This window comes from Coptis chinensis, chromosome 8 (assembly GCF_015680905.1).
Source record: "Coptis chinensis isolate HL-2020 chromosome 8, ASM1568090v1, whole genome shotgun sequence".
Classification (NCBI taxonomy): Eukaryota; Viridiplantae; Streptophyta; class Magnoliopsida; order Ranunculales; family Ranunculaceae; genus Coptis; species Coptis chinensis.
The window spans coordinates 63,560,577-63,585,929 of record NC_141463.1 but is presented as its reverse complement, the minus strand read 5'-3'; the positions used below and the strand labels follow the sequence as shown (position 1 = coordinate 63,585,929).

At 35.8% G+C, this 25,353-nt stretch overlaps 1 protein-coding gene and 1 pseudogene across 1 annotated transcript; one reads left to right on the top strand and one right to left on the bottom strand.

The window, feature by feature from the left end:
* The first annotated feature begins 13,489 nt into the window (after positions 1–13,489).
* Positions 13,490–14,545, top strand: LOC147482381 (uncharacterized). The gene has a single exon (XM_086579299.1). It carries the CDS (start codon positions 13,490–13,492, stop codon positions 14,543–14,545), a length of 1,056 nt encoding a protein of 351 aa, XP_086435425.1.
* Positions 14,546–16,712: 2,167 nt separating this feature from the next.
* Positions 16,713–19,016, bottom strand: LOC147482380 (chaperone protein ClpC, chloroplastic pseudogene; annotated as a pseudogene).
* Between the last annotated feature and the right edge of the window lie 6,337 nt (positions 19,017–25,353).

The window sequence follows — 25,353 nt, the reverse complement described above, 5'->3', positions numbered from 1 at the left end:
CACGCCCGCGCCCTGACCTCAACACACCTCCAATTCTATTTTTTGGGGTTTGCTGTACTCACTTCCAGGAGTTTAGTAGTGTATTTGGTTGCTATGAAATCTCCTCAAATCATACCGGAGCAGTCCTTTGAAGAATTGCTCGAGAGCGACACCTATGGATACTAATTCTGTGACTTGATTGTGCAGGCAAGACGACAACCTCTAATGGTAAGTGTTGATGAAACTTATTCTTCTGCACTTACTACTTATTTCTATGATCATTGTAAGTTCTTTTATCGACCGGATAAGGAACAAATGTTCTCTGTCACCATTGATGATGTAACAATGGACTTAACCAAGTTTTTGTTGGCCTTTGCTATTAGACTATCTATGCCTGCTAAAATCCAAAACTCATGAGGTTATATGGCTGATAATATATATATCTACAACTATGAGTATTTGCATGAGACCTATGGGGCGGGGATTTTTCGTATAGACGACCAAGGGCAATATAATGTAGCCCTTGGTACCTTGTCCCTTAAAATGGGCACTATTATGTTCTTTATCATGTTGAATATCTTAAGGGAATGGCGTTTTTCTTTTTGCGAATAACGTCACTTGTGACGTCTTCCTTGCTCTAGCTGAGGGACGTATGCTCTATGACCTTCCCCAAACCTTAGTGTCTAGTTTAGCAAGAGCACATAGTATGAAGCATAAGTACCTTCTTATGCCTGTTTTGATTTGCCGCATAATGCTATTTTTCTTTCCTAAGTTCTGTACCCGTTTCACGGAATCGGTTGGGGTTAACATTGTGAGACCCACCAATTGCATTATACGCTCTTTCCATGCAATAATTTAGCCAGGGTGGAGGCTACAACCTAATTGGGTTACCCCTTACACCCCATCCGACCAAGTGGCGCTTAGCAGGTTGGCAAAGGTAGATGACAAATGGCGTGAGGCCTGCAAATTGTCATGGCGTGGCAGGATGCAAAGGAACCTCACTTCTTTATAGAAGAGGAGGACAACGCTTAAATGATGGATATGAGGTAAGTTTTACTTTTTGTTAGTGTCTGCTTATGTCCCAAGCAAATTAATTTTTTTTGTTATTCCCATAATGGGAGAAACTCATATAGAGTTGCGTCTGTTTTCCTTTTCCTATATTAGTATGTTCTGAATTTTTTTTGTAGGTGTTCTTAAATTTTCACGCATTTCTATGGTATTTTCTATTCTTTTTATTTCTATACTTTGATGACAAAGTATGTTTTTGTTTGGGGATGGCATAGAAACACGCGTAATTTAATGCACCTATTAGGATACATATATTTATAATATGCACTTGATTTCTAGTAAAAAAAATTAAAAAAATATATAAATAATAAGTATTTATACTATGCACTTAGGAATATTGGTATTGTTTCTTTCTCCATGATGATATTAGTCTAGAAGTTTCACGTTAGCTCTTAAATTAGAATAGTTTTTAGAAATTTAGGTTAATATGTAGGTAATAATCATTGCATCTTTCCATAAATATATTGCATGAGCATCTATGTTTGTATTGGCAGTAAGTTTCTGAAATCTAGGCTAAAGTACTTATTCTACAAATCCTGTGAGAATATAGCCTTAAAGCCTTATATGAGTGAAATATCTGAGTAATGACACAAGGGAGAAATAAATTTCGAATAGAGAAATCACACGTCCACTTGCTTAATCACTATATCATATCATAAGCGAGAATTTAGGCCCTTTTTGGATCGATATAGCCAGAAATTCAAACATATATTAAATTATTTTCCGCTAGTCGCCCCTCTGAGCCTTTCTTTAGCCTTTTCATAAACCACAAATCATTTACCCTTTTATAAGAAACAAAACAAAATAAAAATCAGCCTACCCATTTTTTAATGAATCTGAAAATAGAGATGAAATAAAGAAAAGAAAAGAGAAATACCTGTGGAAAACCAAGAATTTGTTAGTTACTTCAAATAAGAAAAGAAAAGAAATTGTCCATCCAAAGAAAAGAAAAAAAATAATAATAAATAAATAAAATAAAAAGTTAGAACTCCAAAAACATAATCAAATGAGTCAAAAGCCAAAAAAAAAAGAAAAAAATGGCTAATGATGGGAAAAAAATGTATAAGCAAAGTAAGAACATGGTTTTCTCTAGTTACATATTTTGAAGACTCTATTATCTCAGGCTTATCCTGTTGAATATCAATTTTCTTCATTCTTAAACCATCACCTAATCCCCGTAACACCTAATAAAGACCTCTAGCCCAATTAGAAATAGGTTAGTATGATATTAAGTGGCAGATGTGTTTGATTGACTTCGACTTCCTTGTACATCATTGAGTTTGTAAGGAAAAGTGTGTCCACTGCATACTGGAGTGAGCGAAACTTGAGTGGAAGAATTAGAGTATTTTTGTCTTGACATATTTGTGAGGACCTACTTAGAACGCTATTCCAAAGTTCATAAATGGACCTATTATTACATTTCATAGCATAGTTCTATCCGTAGATGATTGATAATTATGCACATATTACCTTAGATTTCGAAATGATTATTCTATATTCATTGCTAGTGAGATGTATAGATATCTGAAAATAAATAAGAAAACAGTAATTTTATTTCTTAGTTGTTGTAGTATAGATGAAGTTTGTGAGTACCTTCTCTGGAAAACTCTCACGAGGCTATAACTCGTCCACTAAGGAATTCTTAGTGGTTTAAGGCCTTATTGCATATGGTTAATGCAATCGCACTCGGCGAAACGAGATTAGTTAGAACTCCATTTTTGGTCACTTATTTTAATTTCTCATATTTGCTTGAGGACAAGCAAAATGTTGTTTGGGGGTAGTTTGATAAGATCCTAGAACTATAATTTTAACCCCTTAATAATATTACATTTAAACCAATTATGTTTATAATAAATAAGAGTTAGTACTATTTACGTACTTTTGTGTATTTCAGGTCTTGGAGTCAAATATGTGAAGTAATATGTCACTTTTGCAAGAGAAATGAGCAAAGGTTGGTTGCTAAGAAGTTCTATGGTTAAAACCTAAGTTTCAAGGAGAAGAAGTTTTTTTAAAGCCTAGTCAAAGCTGAAAAGTCAAAGTCAACTCATGCAGAAATAGAATAGAAAAGTCAACATAACTTCCGCAAGTTGTATCTTTTGACTCAGACCTCGGAATTAGGCCTACTATATGTCAAAACGACTGGCTTGGAAAGATATTTCTAATGGTCTAGGCCTTCATCCAATCAAAGCAGTAAAAGTAGATGAAAAGGCTGTTGCAGTAATTTCCAGCAGAGAAACCCTTTTTAGACTTAAGTAATTATGTTTTGGGCTTAATTCAATGGCCCAAAACATAGCTCCAAAGCACATACACGAAAGTGTAAACTTAGCCCTCTCCTATATAAATAGGACTAAGGCACAACTCTAACTCTCTAACATTTTAGTTAATTAGACTCTCCCATTACTTAGAATAAAACCCATTAGATAATAAATTAGTTTTTTCTTCTTTAGTTTTAAACCCTAGTTATTGTTTTCTTAGCCTAGCCACCATTAATTCAATTCAAGTTATCTTTAATAAAGTAGTTCTTCATTATGTCTTATTCTTATTCTTTTAGTCATGATAGTAATGAATCATAGTTAAACCTCAATTAGAGGGGTTTGATTGAAGCTTTGATGAAGACTTGATGTGTTAGTGTAGAATAGTTGTAATAAAATATTTCACTCTAGAATGTAGTTAATTCACTATGAGAATGGGTTTAAATTGCCTCACATGCTAATTATTAGTTGGCAGAGATTGTCATGAATAATTAGGGATTAAAAAGACCTAAATTTTATGTGAAAATAGAAAGATTAGGATTGCAACAACTCTATACTAGCTAACATATTAAGAATTAATCAAGGTGGAATCAAATCCCCTTAATACTTTTCTTCTCATTAAATTGCCATAGTATAATTTAGAATATATTAATTAGTTAATTTTACCATATTAGTATAATTAAACCATTACTCTCATTGATATTATAGAATTGTTAGGTTAGAGAAATTGTTACGTTTAAGCAACTAGGAGTGGAACAAATTCTGACTCCGATCTTGTTATTGCATGATAATTGAGAGTAGAACTTTGATAACAACTATTGCAAACATATGTTTTTACTTCTGCCGAGTATAATTAGTTAAGTAGGAGTAAAAGTGTGTTTTTACGTTTTATCAGTAGCAAGTGCTACTCTCATTGTTAATTAGTGAAAAGCTACCCTCATTGTCACCCTTGCATTGGGGCATTGTTTTTTGCTTAACAAGGGTGACAAGTTGCTATTTCCCCTCAAAGTTGCTTGCATTGGGAATGCTCTTAGTTTTGGGTGATATGTTCTTTTATTTCCCATTTGAATTTCTATACTAGAAATCGAAAACTAAATACAACTGCATCAAACTAACCTCAAAAATAGTTAACGGGAAATCAGAAACTAGATGCAAATACATCGAACTAAACTCAAAGAGCAATTAACGGGAAATAAAAAAAACTAGATGCAATTGCGTTGAACTAATCTCACATAATTATTAACGGAAAATAAAAAAACGGGATGCAACTGCATTAAACTAATCTCAAATAATAATTAACGGGAAATAAAAAATAGGATAAAAATGCATATAACTAACCTCAAAGAATATTTAACGGGAAACCAGATGCAAATGCATTGAACTAACCTCAAACAATAATTAACGGGAAATCAGAAACTAGATGCAAATGCATTGAACTAATCTCAAAGAATAATTAACGGAAAATCGAAAAATAGATGCAACTGCATTGAACTAACCTCAAAAAATAATTAATGATAAATCAGAAATTGGATGCAAATGTAGTGAACTAAACTAAAAGAATAACGAATGGTAAATCGGAAACTTTATACAACTAATTTGAACCAACCACAAGAAAAACTAATCGGAAATCAGAAACTGGATGCAAATGCATTTAACTAACCTCAAAGAAGAATAATAAACGGGAAATTTGCCATAAACTAAAAGCAAATGCATTGAAATAACCTTAAAGAATAATTAACGGAAAATCGAAAACCTGATGCAAATGCATTGAACTAACCTCAAACAATAATTAACTATGAAATTGGGAAATTGGAAACTGGATGTAACTACATTGAACTAACCTCAAAGAATAATTAATGAGAATTAGAAACTAGATGCAAATGCATCGAACTAACCTAAAAGAATAATTAATAATTTTGATACAAATACATCGAACTAACCTCAAATAATAATTAACAGAAAATCGCAAACTGGATGCAACTGCATTGAACTAATCACAAAGAATTATTAATGAGAAATCGGTCGGAAACTGGATGCAAATGCATTGAACTAACCTCAAAAAATAACAAACATGAAATCGACCTAAGACTAGATGCAAATGCATTGAACTAATCTCAAAGAATAATTAAAGAAAAATCGGAAACATGATAGAAATGCAATGAACTAACATCACAGAATAATTAACATGAAATTGGAAACTGGATGCAAATATATGGAATTAACCTATTAATGGGAAATCGGAAACTGGATGCAACTGCATCGAACTAACCTCAAAGAATAATTAACGGGAAATCATAAATTGGATACTAATGCATCGAACTAAACTCTAAGAATAATTAACGGGAAATTGAAAACTGGATATAAATGCATCGAACTAATCTCAAAGAATAATTAACATAAAATTGGAAGCTAGATACATTCAAAAAATAATTAACGAGAAATCGGAAACTAGATGCAAACGCATTAAACTAACCTCAAAATATATTTGTATTATATGTAGTGGGAATGTCTCAACAAATATTGTTTTGCATTTAAAATGGTGTTTATCATATCTCTTTTCATATATATATGATTGGTAATGTTTTTTTATTCAAGTAGTTTCAATATGATATTCGCCTCATTGGGCATTCTCACAAAACTTTAATCAAACTTCTATTCTTAAACAGTAGCAAAAAGTTGAAGAGTTTTATCAAAAGTGTGTTCTTTATTTTCATAGAGGATAGTGAAAGGGCGTCATACATGAAAGGTAAATATACCAATCGAACAGGGGGATGGTCAAACTACAAAACCTCCACTGTTTGGAAAGGTATCAAATGGGCACTTAGTGAGATGAAGCATCTGCATGGCTGGACGGTGGGTAATGGAAACTATATCAATCTGTGGAGAGAGAATTGGTTGTTGAATAAACCGCTCTGTGATTTCTTTCAGGAAGAGAGCAAAGAGATTGTCAAATTTCAGTCAAAGCTCAGTGAGTGTATTCTGGGAGATACTTGGAACTTTTCGGTAAACATGACTCAACTGTTGCAGCAAATGGGCATAGAACTGGGCACTCTACAGCAGCCTAACAGTGCAAGAGAGGATACAAGGGTATGGTTAGGCAATTCTAATGGGAAATTCGCAGTTTCGGAAGCGCATGATGCCATCCGAAAGAAATCAGCCAAACCAGCATGGTGTAAATTCATATGGAGCTCAAAGGTTCTACCGAAAACTCAAGGTATTGCATGGAAGTCGGGCGATGGCTAACAAGAACAGACGATCACTCCAAAGGCAGAAAAACAGCTGGCCTCTAGATGTTGCATTTGCCGCGACTCAAGAAGAAACTCTAGAGCATATACTCTTTCAATGCAAGTCTGGCTAAAACAGTTTGGAACTATGCTCGAGACATTTTCAAAGCACTTCCAAGAACCGGAATCATTTCGGGATGCAAAGACAAGGTAAGCATTACAGCTCCCTCATTCTTGACATGTGGAAAGCTTGCTCTATCACTATGATGGTGAGTCTTTGGAAGAACGGAACGAGTGCTTTACGACAATAAAGACTCAAGCTTATCACATATTTGTTTTTTAGCTAGACGAGCAATCATTCGAGCTCACCACAGATCTACAGGGCATATGGAGAACTTCGGTTCATGACTTAAAGATTCTTAGAGTCTTCAATCTTCATCACAAGCTGAGAAGAGCAACGAAAATCATTGAATGCTTCCGGACTCTTCCTCCACTGGAATAATAAAGGTAAAAATCCGATGGGTGCTCGAGAGGGAATCACGGGAGATCAAGTTGGGGAATAGTTATGAGAAACTATAAGGGTGAATTCTTAGGGTGGCGGGAGGTCCGGGGGGTCAATACAAATTACATGGCGGAAACAATTGGCTATTGTGGAAGCCGCACAAAGTATTTGGAAATGGGATGGAAGTATATATGGGTGGAGAGTGATTCAAATCGGTAGTCCAAGCTTTTCAGGAGAATAAATTACATTGGAGAGTCAGGAAAGGTGGCAAACTATGAAGGAACAAAAGAATGGATCAATGTCACAGTCACTTGGAGAGAGACCAACCTTGGTGCCGATAGCTGTTCTAAACATGGGGCTAACTTGGTTCAAGGTGAAAGGAAATGGTGGGATAGTAGACCACTCTTCATGAAGAATCTAGAGAATCACTACACCACTTATTTCCGATTTGTCCACTAGAGCATTGATGTTTTTAGGAATGATACATTTATGATGTAGCCTTCTGTAAGCAGTTCTTAATATGTATCTGACACTTTTGTAATCCTTATTCTTTATTAATCAATTACCTTTAGCAAAAAAAAAAACGTTACAAGAAATTTGGATGTGTGATCAACATAATATTCATATCTAATAGCTCTACATATATAGTTGCAATTATTTCTCAAAGTAATTTAATACAATGACACCCGTTTGTAGGACGGGTTTGAAAGCTAGTTTCTTAATATGTGGTTATCCCAAAATTTTACATTTTTGGAAAATTTCGAGTTTTGTGTTAATTAGGGTATTACGCCTATATAAAGGCTGGTAGTCTGTATTAGGTTTTTAGTTTTGATTGATTGATTAGTATTTTCTTAATATGTGGTTATTCCAAAACTTTTTATTTTTGGAAAATTTCAAGTTTTGTGTTAATTAGGGTATTACGCCTATATAAAGGCTCGTAGTCTGTATTAGGTTTTCAGTTTTGATTGAGTTAATAATATTAAGAGTTTCTTCTTTTGTTTCCATTGTTTTGGTATTCCTTGTGTGTGCATCAAAAAACCTTGAAGCCATTAATCCCTAGTATTTCATAAGAAATCAATAGGCTTTAGTGTAAGTTGTGAAAATTTGCAAGTTATAAGTTCTTCCCTACATCAATGACCTAGCTACTATGACTTGTTCTTACTCTCTCTCTCTCTCTCTTTCTTTGTGTTTTTGTTTTTGTTCTTTTGTTCTTTACTTTTCCCTTTTGCTATAGCCATGCTTCAGTTCTTCCCAATATTTCACTAGTAACACCAAGTGTTACAAGGATCTCCGTGTATGCTTTTCCTTGAATAAGGTAATTAAACTTGAGGAGATTTCTTAAACTTTCATCTTTAGGGTCATACAAAACTATTTTCCTACTATTCTGCAAGAATATGAATGCCCATTCCTCTGTTGAAAATAAGGGTTCGGCATAATTCACACAGGCATTACTCCATTGTTTAAGGTTAAACAACCTTGTCCAAGTTTACTACTCCCACCTTGATCTTTCATCGCCCATGCCTCAAAGAGCCTTCAATTCTCGAACCGCTAAAGACCACACAAAGTGATGTAGAACATTAGTCGAGTCTACCAGTGTCATAGGCGTGCGCCTATGTTCCCCCTACATTTTATGGGTGTTCGCCCCTTAGTTGAGTCCAAGCCCATAATTCGAGTCCATTAGTTAGTTATGGTACATATCGTGTTACTATTAGTTTATGCTTTCTAGGTTTAGTTTAAATAAGGGCTTGTAATTAGGGTTCCTCGGTGTTGAAGTTTATGTGATTGAGAGATTCAATAAAAGAGTGATTTTAGGTCTTCTTTAAATTGTGTTTCAATTAAAGTGTAGATTCTATTAAACTGAAGCTTCTGCCAGTCAGAACTACATTATTTGGTATCGGAATAGATTAATTCCAGGGGGTACTATTCATGGTACTGTTCACCAAAAACACTGTTTCGCAAAATACTATTCATCGGGTACTATTCATCGCACCACTATTCACCCAAGTTACTGTTCACGACGAATTTTTAAGTCAATTTTTTTTTTGTGTAATAATGGTGAATAACAGAGCCACTCGAGGTCGTCCCCTATCCATGGATACTCGCATGTTTCGGTTAGAGAAAAACATGAAAATCATGACATGGATGTTCTAGAACTTTACTGCAACAATGGCCATAGTACAGAGAGAGGTGCAACAGCCGCCACCATCACCGAATAATGGTTCAGTGGCTAGTACTGATGATGCGTCATCACAGAGTAATGGTACAGTCCCTCTTCTAAACCCTTTTGTGCCTATTGATCCAGAGAATAATGGTGAGGACAGAGTTGTGGGAGTAAATAACAACAATGAAGTTCATCAGGCGGATGAAGTAGCTGATCGTATACCACCTATTGTTGGTGATGGTAAAGATGACGACGGTGTTGGAGAGGTCCCTATGCGAGTTCCACCCATAGTGTCACCACTGCACCAGTCCACCAGCTACATGTCAACGCCCCCCAGGGCCATAAGATCCAATTTTTCAGCCAAGGTTAAACCCTAATGGCCAAAATCAAGAGTTATCCATGCAAGAGGTAGCTAGAGGTGTGCGCCTTCCTCCACAAGGGTGTGAGATTCCGCGTGTTAATTAGGTTCGAGGTAGAAGTCATGGTTACCAACGTCCTATGCAGAGCTGGGTTGATGGTGATAGGAATTTTTTGGAACAACCCATTCCTCACAATGCAAGGCAAGAGAATATTGGTCGGTCTCCATCTCCTCCTTCTTCTCCTTCTACTGACTGAAGTGGTCGTAGGCCAGACCATGAGCCTAATCGCTAGGCAGGGCGGTGATTTTGAGAGGTATGACCATTTTAATTATTTTGATGAAGATCATGATATTCAGAATATTGATAATGTTCCTCCGAATATTAGAGAGGAGTCAGGTGGGTGATATTAAAATCGATGTGCCTACTTTTGATGGTAAACTTGATCCTGACTAGTTTATTGATTGGCTTAATCAAATTGAAAAGGCCTTTGATTATAAAAACGTAGATGATGGTAAGAAGGTTAAATTAGCAGCCACTAAGTTGAAGGTTTATGCTTTGGTGTGGTGGGATGAATTAAATCTGCGGAGGGTTAATCAAGGTTATAGGCGTGTTTTCACTTGGGCTAATATACGCCGAGAGTTACATGAGAATTTTGTTCCTAAATAGTACCAACAAGATTTGTTCATTCGTCTACAGAATTTGAAATAACAGTTGTCTTCGGTTCAAGAATATACTTAGCAGTTTCAGTTGTTGTGTACTCGTGCTGGGTTGGTTAAAACTGGTGAACAGGGGGTGGGTCATTATCTGAATGGCCTGCGCAAGTCAATTCATGAAGCATTTATCATGTTTGAGATTGATGGCATGGCTACCACGTTGAAGTATGCATTGCGTGTTGAAAGGGTGCTTTCACCTGGTATGACTTCTGTACCTTATACTGGTTTTGCAAGTGCAGTTACAACTGCTACTCCTGTGTCAACTGCTGGTCCATATAGTGCTGCTAGAAAGTGCTTTGAATGTGGCGTTATGGGTCACATTGCTGCCGAGTGTCCAAAGAAGAAGGCGCGCCCTGTTTTGTTAGCTGAAGGTGAAGATGAGGTCGAAGAAGTTACTGCCAAGCCACCTAATCTTCTCCTAGATTTTCAGCATGAAGCTTTGTCAGTGTTTCCAGCTTCAGACGCTCCACTGCTTTATCTTGTGGACAAGCTTCGTCAACATGGGGAGAGTGATGTAGAACATTAGTCAAGTCTGTCAATGTCATAGGCGTGTGCCTATGTTCCCTCTACATTTTATGGGTGTGTGCCCCTTAGTTGAGTCCAAGCCCATGGTTCGAGTCCATTAGTTAGTTGTGGTACATGTCGTGTTACTATTGGTTTTTGCTTTCTAGGTTTAGTTTAAATAAGGGCTTGTAATTAGGGTTCCTCAGTGTTGAAGTTTATATGATTGAGAGATTCAGTAAAAGAGTGATTTTAGGTCTTCTTTAAATTGTGTTTCAATTTAAGTGTAGATTCTATTAAACTGAAGCTTCCGCCAATCAGAACTACATTACAAAGGTACTCATCTTTTCATAGTCCTTCATCCCCAATCTTAGGAAGAGATACCTCTTGGAACTTTTCGTCGCCCATGTTAAACGCAAGGACACAAGGATTAACTCTGGTGTGTCGCACACCAATAAAGTGTACCATTGAAGTATTCCAATGATTGTATGCGTGGTTGATATGGTATGTTTTCAATCTTTCCCCAAGAATCGCCATGTAGTGAGTAGATGTAGACTTCATAATGTTTATCATCATCAGGAGCGGATCTAAAAGGTTGGTGACGGGGCTACACCCAAAAACTTTCCCCAAAAAAAATATATTAGTATGAACACTAGCCCATAGGCCCACAAGTCACAATCAATCCCAATTTGTTCTCGTCCTGTTTGTTGTTCCTATTAAAAAAAAAAAAAAAAAAAATCCTAGAGGTTTCGTTTCTCACAAATCACAACTCACAACACAATCCCCCCGACCCACAAGTCACTATCCCAGTTTCTTACAAGTGACAATCCCAGTTTCTCAAGTCACGTTCCTAGTCAAAAAGTAAAACCGAAAAAAAAAAAAAAGGTCAACAAAAAAACAAAATAGCCCTTTGTGTCGTCGTCTTGTTCACAAAAAGAAAATTTTGTTCTTTATTATTGTCTTCTTCCAGTCAGCAGTTCCAATTCCGCGCCTAATCTATTTATCATTGTATTTTATATTCGGCTATTCATTACCTAAGGGCTAAGGTAAATTGTTTTGCATTATGCCTATATTTTTTATTTCGTTTTTGTTTTTCAATTTTCAAATACTAATGTGTTCTCTACTTGACTTATTGTCTTGTTAACTTGTAGTTTATATTGGAGTATTAGATTGTCATTTAATTTTTGGTCTTATTTAATTAGTTGAATATTATTGTAGTTATTATTGTGATATTTTTTTTTTTTTGCTTTTTAGTATAGAGCAAACTATTGATTACGAAATTATTATGATTTATCTTAGGTAAGAATGTCTGAACATCAAGCTCGTAAGAAAATGAAAACCATGTTTTCCTTCTTTAAACCCAAAGATGTCACCCCTTAAAATGATGTAACTTCTACATCATCTAGTCTTGATATTTCAAGACTTGATAGAGATGGCCAACCTCCTTCACAAGTTCAAGTTGTTGAAATTGAGCAAGTTGAACCTTCTCCTCAAGCCTAAAGAGTTAGTGTTGAAGAATTTGACTCCACATCTTTATTTGAACATGATCCGGGTAAACGTACTCCAATATATAATTACCCGATTAATCAACAAGATGATGTTCGACGAGCTTTTCTTGGAAAGGGGCGTTGGTTACTTGAACTCAGTGAGAAAGAGTATCCATCCATCATATTCGGAAAGCAAACTAGCCGGTTCAACTCCTCTTGGTTCACACTCTTTCCTTGGCTAGAGTACTCACTCCATACGGATAGAGCTTATTGTTTTCCATATTTTATATTTGAAACAAATCTGCTGAAGCGGCGTCCTGCATCCACTGTTGAAGGTTTTAAATGTTGGAAGAAGATTAATAATGGAAAGAAGTGTTCCTTTTTGCAACATGAAGGAGGTCCATGCTCACCTCATAGGTTGGCGATGATAGCTTGTGAAAATTTCATGAATCCTTCTCGACATATAGATAATGTGTTAAATACATTATCTAAAGAAGAGGTTGTTAAGAACGGTTTGCTAGTCAAAGCTATTCTTCAGTGTATTCAATTTCTTGCACTACAAGGGATTTCTTTTAGAGGCCATGACGAATCCAAAAAGTCAAAAAATAGTGGAAATTTCATGGGAGTGTTGGGATTTGCAGCGATGTTGAATGACAAGGTTGCATAATTATTAAAAGATGCTCCGAGAAATGCCACATATACCTCACATTCAATTCAAAAGACACTTTTGCATATCTATGCCGATAAAGTGAGAGAGAGAATTCGTGAGGAAATTGGTGATGCAAAATTTTGTGTCCTTGTTGATGAAGCACAAGATAATTCTAACAAGGAGCAAATGGCGATTGTCCTAAGATTTGTTGATAGAGGTGGTTTTGTTAGAGAGTATTTTCTTGGTATTGTTGGTGTTAAAGACACTTGCGCTTTAACTTTGAAAGAAGCTATATGCAATATCTTTGCTCGCCATAATTTGCATATTATAAATATGAGAGGTCAAGGTTATGATGGTGCTAGCAATATGTGTGGTCAATGGAATGGATTACAGGCATTGTTTCTGAAGGAGTGTCCATATGCATATTATGTGCATTGCTTTGCACATCATCTACAACTTGCTCTAGTTGCGGCTTCTAAAGATGTTTCTGATGTTTGGTTATTTTTTTCCAAGTTGGCTTCTATTGTTAATCTTCATGTTGTTGCCCAAAAGTAAAACGGGGAGTTGGAAGATACTCGGAAAAATGAAATTGATATGCTGGTAGCTAGTCGTGAACTTGTTACTGGAAAAAGAGCTAATCAAGCAAGAGATACTAGATGGAGTTCTCATTTTGCTTTGGTTTGTAGCCTGAAAGAGATGTTTGATTCAATTTGTATAGTTCTTGAAAGCGTCATGAAGAACGGGTTAAGCAACTCTATGCGTGGGGAAGCTAAAGGTGCTATTCTTGCAATGAAAAGTTTTGAGTTTGTCTTTCTTTTTCATTTATTGCATAAGACTATGGGAATTACTAATGTCTTGTGTAAAGCCCTGCAAGAAAAGTCCCAAGACATTTTAAATGCTATCAGCTTAGTCTCCAGTATAAAAGCACTTCTTCAAGAATTAAGAGGATCTTCTTGGGATGCTTTCCTTGGTGATGTGATTTTGTTTTGCAAAAAACATGATATTGATATGCCTGATATGGGTGCTCGACACATGGCGGGTACAGGTCATTCTTGCCAACAGAAAGATTACATTACAGTTGAGCATCACTACCGGGTCGAGTTATTTAATGCTGTAATAGATTACCAGTTGGTGGAATTAAATAACAGATTTCTAGAAGAAACAATAGAGCTTCTTTATCTTCGTTCTGCTTTGGATCCGAAAGATGCTTTTAAGTCCTTCAACATTGATGACATTTGCAAACTCGCAGAAAAGTTTTATTATGGAGACTTCACGAAACAAGAGATACATCATTTGAGAAGTCAACTGCAACATTACAAACTTGATGTGCTCAAGCATCATCTTTTTCAGAAATTGTCTACCATCTCCGAATTATGTCAAAGACTAGTTGAAACAAGAAAGATCAAGATCTATTATTTGATTGATAGATTGATTCGTCTTGTCTTGACACTTCCCGTTTCCACGGCAACTACAAAACGAGCATTCTCAGCTATGAAATTGCTCAAAACACGACTTCGTAACAAGATGGGGGATGAATTTCTTGTAGATTGCATTACTATTTACATTGAACAGGAATTTGCTAAAGAAGTTGATTTGGATGCAATAATGGATGTATTTGATAAGAATCCACGCAGGTCAAAACTTCACTAGTGTGATGCTAATGTGCTATGTTATTCTTGCATATTTCTTTGTTATATTTGTCTAGGTCTATAGTGAAAACACTATTTTGTCCATTTTGGGTAAGATAATAAAAGCGACAATTCTTTTGTTTATCAATGCTAGCTAATTATAAACTCAAATAGATATTTAAATAATTTTCCGTAGACATTGATTATTGGTTCCTAAAAAAATCTTTAAAGGTTAACTCCATGGCAGCCCCCCTTATCTAAAATCCTAGATCCGCCCCTGCCAGTTAGCAAAAATAATAATAATAATAATAACAATATTGTTGAGATCATAGAATAACCGATTATAATGTCGTGCCGTTGTAATCCTTTCCCAACATAAGTAGTGTGTAAATAAACATCCCATACAGTAGAACACAATTTCAAAACTCAACCTTGGTTTCGTAATTAGAGTTTAACTTTCAAACCAAGACTCATATAAAGTGGGCCCAGAAAACAAAACCGCGTGACATTATTATTCACTAGCAAAATGCACGTGCTCTGCACATGAACGACACACAAAATTTATTGAAGAGAATGTGAACATAGTTATCAAGAGGAGAGCTATGTCAGATTGTTACTAATTAATTTGTTATTAATTTATACATGAAATTCAAAAAATCTAGCAAAGCTGCAAGTGTAACAAATACTACAATTTAAAAATCATGTACATTACATTCATAATATATATTATTGCTTAAATATCATTTTCTGTTTACAAATAATTTGCAATGCCTAATCATTAGAACAATCTAAGTACATGAAAAAAAAATGGGAGGAAAAAAAAGATGAATGTATATGGTCCTCAAAGTCTTTGTGGATGACAAATAGATCATGTTGACAGGTATTTGTATTTGAATATAATATCGGTGTCTACTACATTTAATTTTTATGAAATTATGTTAGCATACTAAGTTCATTAGCTTCTGAAACTGGCATGCTAAAAGAATATAGAAGCCATTAAATATCGTTATAGCATATCACATAGTGGCAACATATATATTCTTAGAAAAAATATTACATAAAATGTTACGTGGTTTTAGAGGTGGAACTTAGAAGTGTGGAACACAATTAGGTAATGTTGTGTAAGTTCATAAAAAAAAATGCAATTGTCCATCATAGGTTCTAAGTTGAATTGAAGTCCCTACGGCATGGTAAACATAGTCACAAAGAATAATTGTTTCCTCTAAATTTGACGAAAAAAGATAGTAATTGCCCCCTCCATTCCATAGACATAAAAATAATAATAATAATAAGTAGAAGCTTCTACTAAATTAGCAATCTGTAAGGGGTGGACTTTCCTTAACTACAACAGACACCTTAAAGGGTCTTGACCATAATAATTAAAATACAAAAGATGTGAATACTAATCACTAATATTTTCCTAATGTTCACAATTTTACAGTGTTACAAAGATTTTTTCCCCATCTTCTAAATATACATGCTGAAATGGCAATATGCAAGGCACATCCTTGAATGACACCCAAATCTTATAGAGCAACTTTAGATACGGGAATGAGACCCAGAGATAACTTGATTATTATGCCAAGAAATCAGAGAGAACGAAACATTTGCAACACTCCACAGTGATGCAAGTTTTGCAATGTGATGGGCATGTTGACTGAAGGAATTATGTGCTTCACCAAATTCTTCTTGTAAAATATGAGTAGGGTAGCGTGGTCTAAAATTTGCTTCCCATCTGAATACGCATACTTCCAAGTACCTCAAGGTGCAGAAAATGCACCAATCCTTCAAAAAGTGGCCCGACAAAGCGGTTTGAGCACATGCACGAAACTTCGGTTTGGCTAGAAAAAGAAAAGATGACATACTATTAAGATATGAAAGTGATGTACCCCCGCAACAAAGCGAGGGGACGGAAGAGATAGACTGTTCACCTAATCCATCACACAATAATTTATGTCTATATTACAATGTTATTTCAGGAACATTTGCTTTACGGGATAAATTCTCCTGCCTATGCCTTGAAATGCATTCAGTATAGCGTGACAATACTGTATGTATGTAACAGATAACTAAATCTATCTAGATGTAATTAAAAATACAAATAACATGCTTGTGAACATCAGATGCGGAAGAGCGTTGTTTACACAGGTACTGCTGGGGGCAACGATTCAAGAGTCCCACTACTTCCATTAAGCACTGTAACATTTCCATCGATCGGCGTCCATGATAACAGAATCCTCCTCCTTGATATCTCGAGAGCATCTTTTCAGCCATCTTTGTCCTCTAAAAGCCTCATTATTGCTCTCCTTAGAGGTCTTACTCAGAGCTCAGTCAGTATCCTTCATCAACAACTCGTGTCTAAATCTCTCAGAACACGAAGCTCTATTTCCTTGGCCTTTAGCCTCTCAAATACCTCCTTCAACATTATATCGCAATATCCTTGACTTCCAACCGTTAGCTGCGGAAGACAATCATCTCGCCTAATTTGTTCGGGAACTCGGTCTAAAAATCTTTGCTTCAATTCCTCGGTAACCGTGCTCTTTATCGGTTGTTGTAGCTGTTGTCCTTCTCATCATAGTCAAGATCGAATCCAATACGATGACCTCCTTTTTCAATTACACTTTGCTACCAACATTGGAGGTCATTATCGGTAGCATATTTTTAAAATCAACGATCCGTCCTTTGCTATCATGTCAACCTCCCATCTTCGAATCGAAGCATCATATTGAAGACATCGGGGTGAGCCTTCTCTATCTCGTCAAAGAGGACCACAAGATATATCTGGCGGTGAACAAGCTTCAATGGTGACCACCACCCCTCGGTGTAGCCGACATAACCGGTGGTGAACCAATCAGCTTGGAGACAAGATGTCTCTCCATAAACTCACTCATATCAAAGCGGATCATGGCTTCCTCAAAACCAAAGTAATAGGTAGCCGGCGTTTTCGCGGAGTTCCGACTTTCCAACACCAGTTGGACTGAAAATATGAAACTTCGCGATAGGCGATTTGGATTCTTCACTCAACACAGGCCGGCGGATGGCACGACTAATAGCTTTGCGGCTTCATCGACCAATGATTCTTTGGTGGAGTGTGTCTTCCATCTTGAGGAGTTTATCAGACTCATCACTTGATACTTTGTCAACTGGGATTCCAGTTCATGAAGACACAATATGCTGTATGTCAACTTCTATCACGAACCATTCCTCAACTGGGTTATAGTTCAAAGGGCCATAAATGTAGACCGGTCTTATTGAAGTCCACTTCACATCTCTCGACTGTAGTAAGTTTTCTGTCTCAAGCTTTCCTTTGTGCCTACTCTTTGGATCTACTGCATCAACCTATCATACAGTCCACACAAGTTAGAAGAAGATCTAAAGATCAGAAACTTCCAGAACATAACTAATTGCTCAGTTCCACTGCTTTCAACAGAGATAAAAGCCAAAGGTTTTGTCAACTATGAGTTTCTAGAACAGTAAAATAATGTCCTAAAAGCATGTCTTTACGCCACGATTGCATCGAAAGCGGGACAACTGTGGATCGTTAAGGGATATTTCCCTAACGTAAAGGCTCTTCAGTGTATCTATTGAAAGCTAAAAATATGGGGCTTCAGCCTTTTTCAATAGCCAAATAGACTCCCAACATTCTTTGAAGACCTCGCAGGCTCATATTTAAGATTTTGAGGGAAACATTAATGGGCTTAAATTAATTGGCTAGTGAAACGGTTCCGTCTTTGCTTTATACTCAAGAACACCATCTTATGATTCTTGTTTCGGAGTAAAGTTTCGTACATATGCCAAATTATAGCTAAACATAACTGAGCAGTGCATGATCATAACTCACCTCAACATGAGGCAACATATCAGATTTGAGATATACACCTGCTGATGAAAAATATATGTACCTGAGATCATACGGAATAAGTTATTAGTGCATATACTTAAGACTTCTTTGGTTGACAATTAGATATTAAGTAGATCAAATGTTGTCCAATCATAAAGGTGAAAAGGCTATTGGGATTTAAGATCTTACTGTTCAAGTTTTGGTAGCGCATCCAGTATTGGTTCTACTTCCTCTACCTCTCGTCCTAAATTCCAAAAGTTATTAATTGAAAATGGGAAAGAAATGAATTCTTATTGAAATGTAGTAAATGCCTCCTTGAAAGCCATGGAAATGAGCATATTATCAATAAAAGGTTACAGGCATTACCATTGATATCATATACAACACGGGCTCGGCGGATGGCAGGGCTAATAGCTTTGACAGCTTCATCCTGACCAATGATTCTTTGGTGGAGTGTGTCTTCCATCTTGAGGAGTTTATCAGACTCATCACTTGATACTTTGTCAACTGGGATTCAGGTCCACGAAGACACAATATGTTGTATGTCAACTTCTGTCACGACAGGACCTGAATCACTTGCCTCACTCTCTGCCTTGGTTTTCTCTTTACCTTTGTCAATTAAACTTGTGATCTGGGCCAATTGGATCACCATGAATAAAAATATAATTGGTTTAGAAAGATCAATTATTCACACAGTACTATTGTATGCCATTCATTTAATCCATGGTACTATCCTCAAAATGTAAACCTAATACAACGATTATATAACAAAAAATATTAAAGTAGAACAAACATAAACATAAAATAAGCATTTAATCAAACAGTTCGTGATTACCAACATAAATTCCCAAAAAAACATATACAGAAGGCTACGCAACAATTTGGTGTGTGGAATTTTTTTTTGCCTAAAGTGAACAGTAAAAGTTAAACTGGTGATTACAAAAAAGAAATCTAGCCTGCTGACATAGAAATCCAACGAAAGTAGACATCAACATATAAAAGAAAATGACAAATTGTGAATGGTTCCCAAGGTCATAATAACTTTGGTAAAACTAAAATAAAGATAACAAACAACAAAGTCATCATCAATTACCTGAGCTCTGGAATCAAAATGGTTTCAAACCAAGTCAGTGCTTATAAACCCATGAGTAAAACTCATTTCCTCTCCTACAATCACTGGCTGGAGACGGAAAACTCATGCTAATCCAACTCTGACAGGATTCCAAACAGGAACTATATATGAGAAACAATTATCGCGCTCACACATTAATATACACTTGGAGGCGGTATCAATGTTGAAGATTGAGCTGAAGTTTTTTAAATGAGATTTGTGTTCATGTCACGGTTCATAACAAACAAACATATAATAAATCACAAAGCTAGAATATATATAAGAAGAAATGGGCGATAGGAAGTACTTGCATCGGTGACAACGTTTTCTATAGCTTTTCTTTTGTTTCTGCGTCGGTCGTGTTAAATTCTTGATTTTAAAGTCTAACCATCCTATTGAAAGCAATGTACCAAAGATGGAACATCGCTGAAAATCCACACAAAAGCAAACACAATTAGTAATTATTTCAAATAGATCAAATTTAATATCCAATCCGATAAAGAAAAAAAAATAGACAAAGATTGCACACGACCTGTTACATGAAAAACACATGATATCTTTTGTTCTTTGAACGTGTTATACAAACACCGACCTCAGAGACTTTGAAAAACAAAAATAGCAACCACGTCACTTGCAAAACTATCAGTTCATTAATAGCCAAATTTTATATTCATACAAACCACGGAATATCAAAAGGAGGAGCCAACAAATATCCACAGTTAACAATTCAAATATTAAGAATCAAAATCAAACTAATTGCCTCTCAATCTATTCATATTCAGAGACAATTTCAGTTTTGAATGACTAAAAAACAAAACCAAGTCAATGGTATGATGTTTGAATAAGTCAGCATGTGAACCCTATATATCAGAGGTTAGAAGAAGAATTTGGGCAAATGAGAATGCTGGTAAAAGAGTACTTATGCAATGCTTAATATCCAGGAAACCATGTATTTTGGTGATACCGGAGAGTATGGGATGTATGAAGAAGGGGATGAAACAATATATAGCTTCAAATATTGTGATGTGAATCTATTCAAGTGATACATTGCTTAATGACCTATCATAAGACCTTTTCAGGTACCAAATGATGAAAAATTATAAAGTATAGATGGAAGTGTAGAATGCAGAATAGTACAAATTGAGAAAACACACACAAAGAAAAACGAAGCAAGAAAGCTATAGTTTAATCAAACCAATTTAGGAAATGGCTTATATAATTGCCTTAGCCGAGACTTCGTTACTGAATACTTGGAAAATCACTTAAAGAATAAATCGCATGTGACAAAAGTTAGCAAATTTTTAGAAAATAGGGTACATACTACCAAACAAAGTCACGATCTAAATAAACGGATGAAAAAAAAGAGGACACTACTGTAGCATCATATCACAAAGGATAACAGTCGGTACCACTGCACTAAAGTAGTCTCCTCTATAATGTCATTCATCTCATAAATTGTTGGTGGGATCAAAATCACTTAAAGAACAAATCGCGGATGACAGAAGTTAACAAACTTTTAGAAAAGAGGGTACATAATACTAAACAAAGTGATGAAAAAAAAAAAAATGAGCAAAAAAAAAAACAGAGGGCACTACTATATAATGAATCAAATCATAAAAGGATATCGGTCGGCACTCTTTGTCTTGAAGTAGTCTCCTCTATAATGTCATTCAACCTGAGGACCTTTGCCTGCGAGAGCCCATGAAAGTGGTCCAATTGGAGTCAACAAAACCCTAAACCTAACGCTAGTATATATTAATGCAAACAACAGATGATTTTTATATAGAGATGATAGAAGAATAGTGTCACCTTAAGATGCTTCAACCTTATACCGTCGTACTTGTCATGCTGAAGCCAGCTCACAGTGGATGTGACATGGCCTATAAAAATAGAAAAAAGGATAAGCAACCATAAGGTCTAATAATAAATAGGAAAAGTGTGTTATATGTGTATCCTTGTCTTCATTTTAAGATTGGCCAATTCAATTTCATCCATGACGTTCTACCAACATGTTATGATTCTCACTTGTTTATCTTTTTATTCAAAACACTTGATATACTAACCTCATGATTTTTTTCCAGCATTGTATACCGTGATGAGTTTTCTGCATGCCTTTCAGTTAATACAATCATGAGGTTTCGTGCTGCGGCTATCTCGGCATTGTCACAAGGCACCTCTGTTGATTCCGCAATGATTGCCAAACTTGCACAACAAGTTTTTCATATAAGCAAGTGTTACAGGAACAAGGAGGAAGCACTTTCTGATCCAACTTTTCACCCTGGAACTGTGGCAACTGAAGACAATAAATATCGTATAATGCGGGAGAAAGCATGTAAGCATGCTATCACAGGTTAATTTTTCCTATTTGCTTATGTGATTTGTTACATTATGAATATGCATAATTAAGTATTCATCATAAACCTTGATGTGTAATAAGGGCTGAGAATTGCTACCAGTAATCTCAAGTAACTTGAGAAACAAAAGGTTCTTATGAAAAGGCCTTCTGCAGGGAGCTATGAAAAGGATCAAGCGATCCATTCTCTCGGAAACAAAGTGACTCTATAGAACAATTGAATGCTTCAAGAGAGAGTTTTGATGGATTTAAGCTGCGCACAAAGTAGTTTTAGCTCCATTCTTTGGTACGGATGATGTTGCTTTCGTCCATGTGAGAATCTAGCGCTGGCGCCCTAGGCAACGTCTCCTAGCCCAAACAAAGCATCAATTTGGAGATCCTCGGAGATGTATATTCTAGGCTTTGTTATTCATATTGTAGCACAAAGGCGAGCTTTCTTCCTTAATGGAAAAGCTGGAGTACTAATGAAAGGGAACATAATTATAGATCATATATAGCAAACAGAGAGAACTTCAAGAATATCATTGTTTCGCCATGTATGTTCCTTGATCATCTCCCTTGGAGCTAATGATGAAATAGTATTATATTCCTATAGTTTCAGTTTCATCATTTAATCCGCTTATGTAAAATGCCAACTGGTGAGGAACTTGTAGAGAACTAATCTCAACTACTAACATAATTTTTATTTGCACGTTGATATTTGCAGATGCCACTATGCCATGCCATGCAGAAAGCACTGGAAACCAGAAGAGCTCAAGTTGAAGCCAGTGAGCCTGATAAAGTCTGAATTATCTTTACTTCTTCGGTGAAGTCAATTGCTATTGCTGTTTGCAGACAGTTTCTATTACTCCTCTCCCTTGTATGGTCAGTCACCCATGTCATGTAAATGTTACGACCTACTGAGGCCATGAATATGGGCCCTCTAAGAGAGGGGATATAGAGAGACGGAGCTAGGGAGTAAAATTTGTGAGATCATTTTTCAGTGGCTAATGCTGCTACTTCATTCAATATCATTTAAAACAGCATAATCAATATTCACTCTTGTAACTATTTTCAAACGGGGAATCATTTGTCGCGTGAACCAATGAATCACACAAAGTTCTAATCATACTAATAGACATTTGCAAATTTGAAGCAAACAAATTGAACCGATCTATCTGAGAGATAATTTCAAACATTTCCACAATGAAAACAACAAAACTCAAAACCCCATTCTAAATAAACCAAAATAAACAACATTTACCCTCAAGAGCAAGAAAATAATAAACTCAAAGATTAAAAAAAAAACTCATATGAGAAATTACATACCTCTTTCTAAACTCTCTTTCTCCAATAATCATGTCCAAGAAAACGATATCTTCAATAGCAAGTGTGCCGCTTTTAACGTCAGGAAGGAATGACAATAATGCTTTTGAGAACTTGAGCTCAACAATACTATAACAGCCTTACATCCAATTTACTCAAAACTCTATGCATGTTGACTCCTACCTGTGTTGGACATTGACACACGTCTTTGTCCCGATTCATGGATAACACACCAAATTTGGAAATATAGTTTGTAGGTTAAGATCACTTTCACTTATTAATCCCCAGTAAAGTTTCCTTTCCTCAAGTATCCTTAGCATTATTCATTCTCCGGGTGACAAAACTTCTAATCTATTTCTCTTAGCAACTTACTTGGGACTGCAACTAAGTCTGCACTCAAAAATAAACTGTGAACTGTGATGAGACAGAGGCGTATACAACTACTTTCTAAATGATCACACGTCTTTGTCTTGTTTCATGGATAACACACCAAGCTTATTTGGAAATATAGTTTGTAGGTTAAGATCACTTTCACTTATTAATCCCGAAGAAAGTTTCCTTTCCTCAAGTATCCTTAGCATTATTCATTCTTTGGGTGACAAAACTTCTAATCTATTTCTCTTAGCAACTTACTTGGGACTGCAACTAAGTCGAACTCAAAACCCAACAAAGGAACTGTGATGAGGCAGAGGCATTATACAACTACTTTCTAAATGATCTATAAAGACCCAACAACAAGATTAAACACTATTCTATTTTTATTTTATTTTTTAAAAAAAAAACAACAACAACAATGATAATATTCCCTACAACAAATGTGTTTCACAAAGTATAAGGAAAATTCAGTCAAAGAGCAAGAACAAACCGGGAGGCCAACAGCTATACTAAGTGAGGAAATCTTGTTAATCCCAGCTATCATCTTCACACTACTAATGAATGTCAGTCCGTGATTTTGCTAAACTCCCATATCTGAGTTCCGCCAAGAAGACCGAAAACAATACTTACCTACATATTCTACAGTTTTTGTCTACCTAGTGTCCTTTTATTCTGTACATTTAAGTGTCGAGAAAACAAATTGGTGTTGAAAAGTTGTGATGCCATTGTTCTCTGTTGCGTGTATGTAACTGTGTATGGACTTATGCAAAGCAGAGATGCGCTTGTGGTGCTTAGCCTGTTAGACTCTGGCCATTCGCTAGCCAAAAGTCGTGTCACCTTAAAATAAATTGTTCACACATCTAAATTACTCTATTAGGCTAAATCAGAATGGCAGAAAGTGAACTACAAACTCGTTCTTTGGCTTCTATTTGTATACATTGGATTACTTTCACAGATAATGAAAATGGCTTACTTAGCTGATGAATATTCAAAAGTTACACCCTCACTCCAAATAATCACTTGAAGAATATAAATGTGCGATTATTAAGAATTAAGATTTAATAGTTGCTTCAGTACCTTTCTTTGGAGAAACCATGTAGCCACCGGCGGTCGCGATGGAATTTCTGTGCATCGGTTGAAGTTTTGTTCGCCAAACAAAACACATATAAATAACTCAACAAATGATATGTATTACGTGTTTTTATAAAGTTTATAGAACACAATCTATTATATCGCCATCAGGACGCAACAACAACAACAAATTGATCAACTCTCCAGCCAAAGCAGAAAAAAGAATGTGCCGACCAACTTGCAGATTCATTATTTATGATCACGCTGCTGATTAATTTAGCATAGCCTTGACTCAAAACCCGAATTGGAATCGCCACAACTCTTATATAAATATATAATCATAAGTCATAACAACCGACATAACCTCAGAACATCCGGTTTTAGACCGCTTTGCGTAAAAATTAAGGTACTTTCATTTTAGATAATCAAATTCAATAAGGAGATTGAAGAAGCATCAACCAATGACCGAAATGAGGAAAATATATTACAAAGTTCATCCAACGTAAATCAAATCTGAATCTGACAAGTTACATGTCAAATTTTAACTTATTAGGTACCTTGAGCCCTCGAGGCATTAGTGAATAACGTTATCCTATGAATCATCTCGGATATTTGTAAAACCGAGTATTTTATGAAGCGATTAGTCAAACAAATCAAAATTTATATAGGCTAATTGATGAGAATGAGAAGTATATCTTCACGTTCACAGAATTGGCATTCAATTATAAACACATACACAAATCGATAATTTGAAATCTACAACTTAAAAATGAA

Excerpts from the sequence above, each read along its gene's own strand:
- LOC147482381 (XM_086579299.1), top strand. The coding sequence starts at position 13,490 with ATGCTGGTAGCTAGTCGTGAACTTGTTACTGGAAAAAGAGCTAATCAA.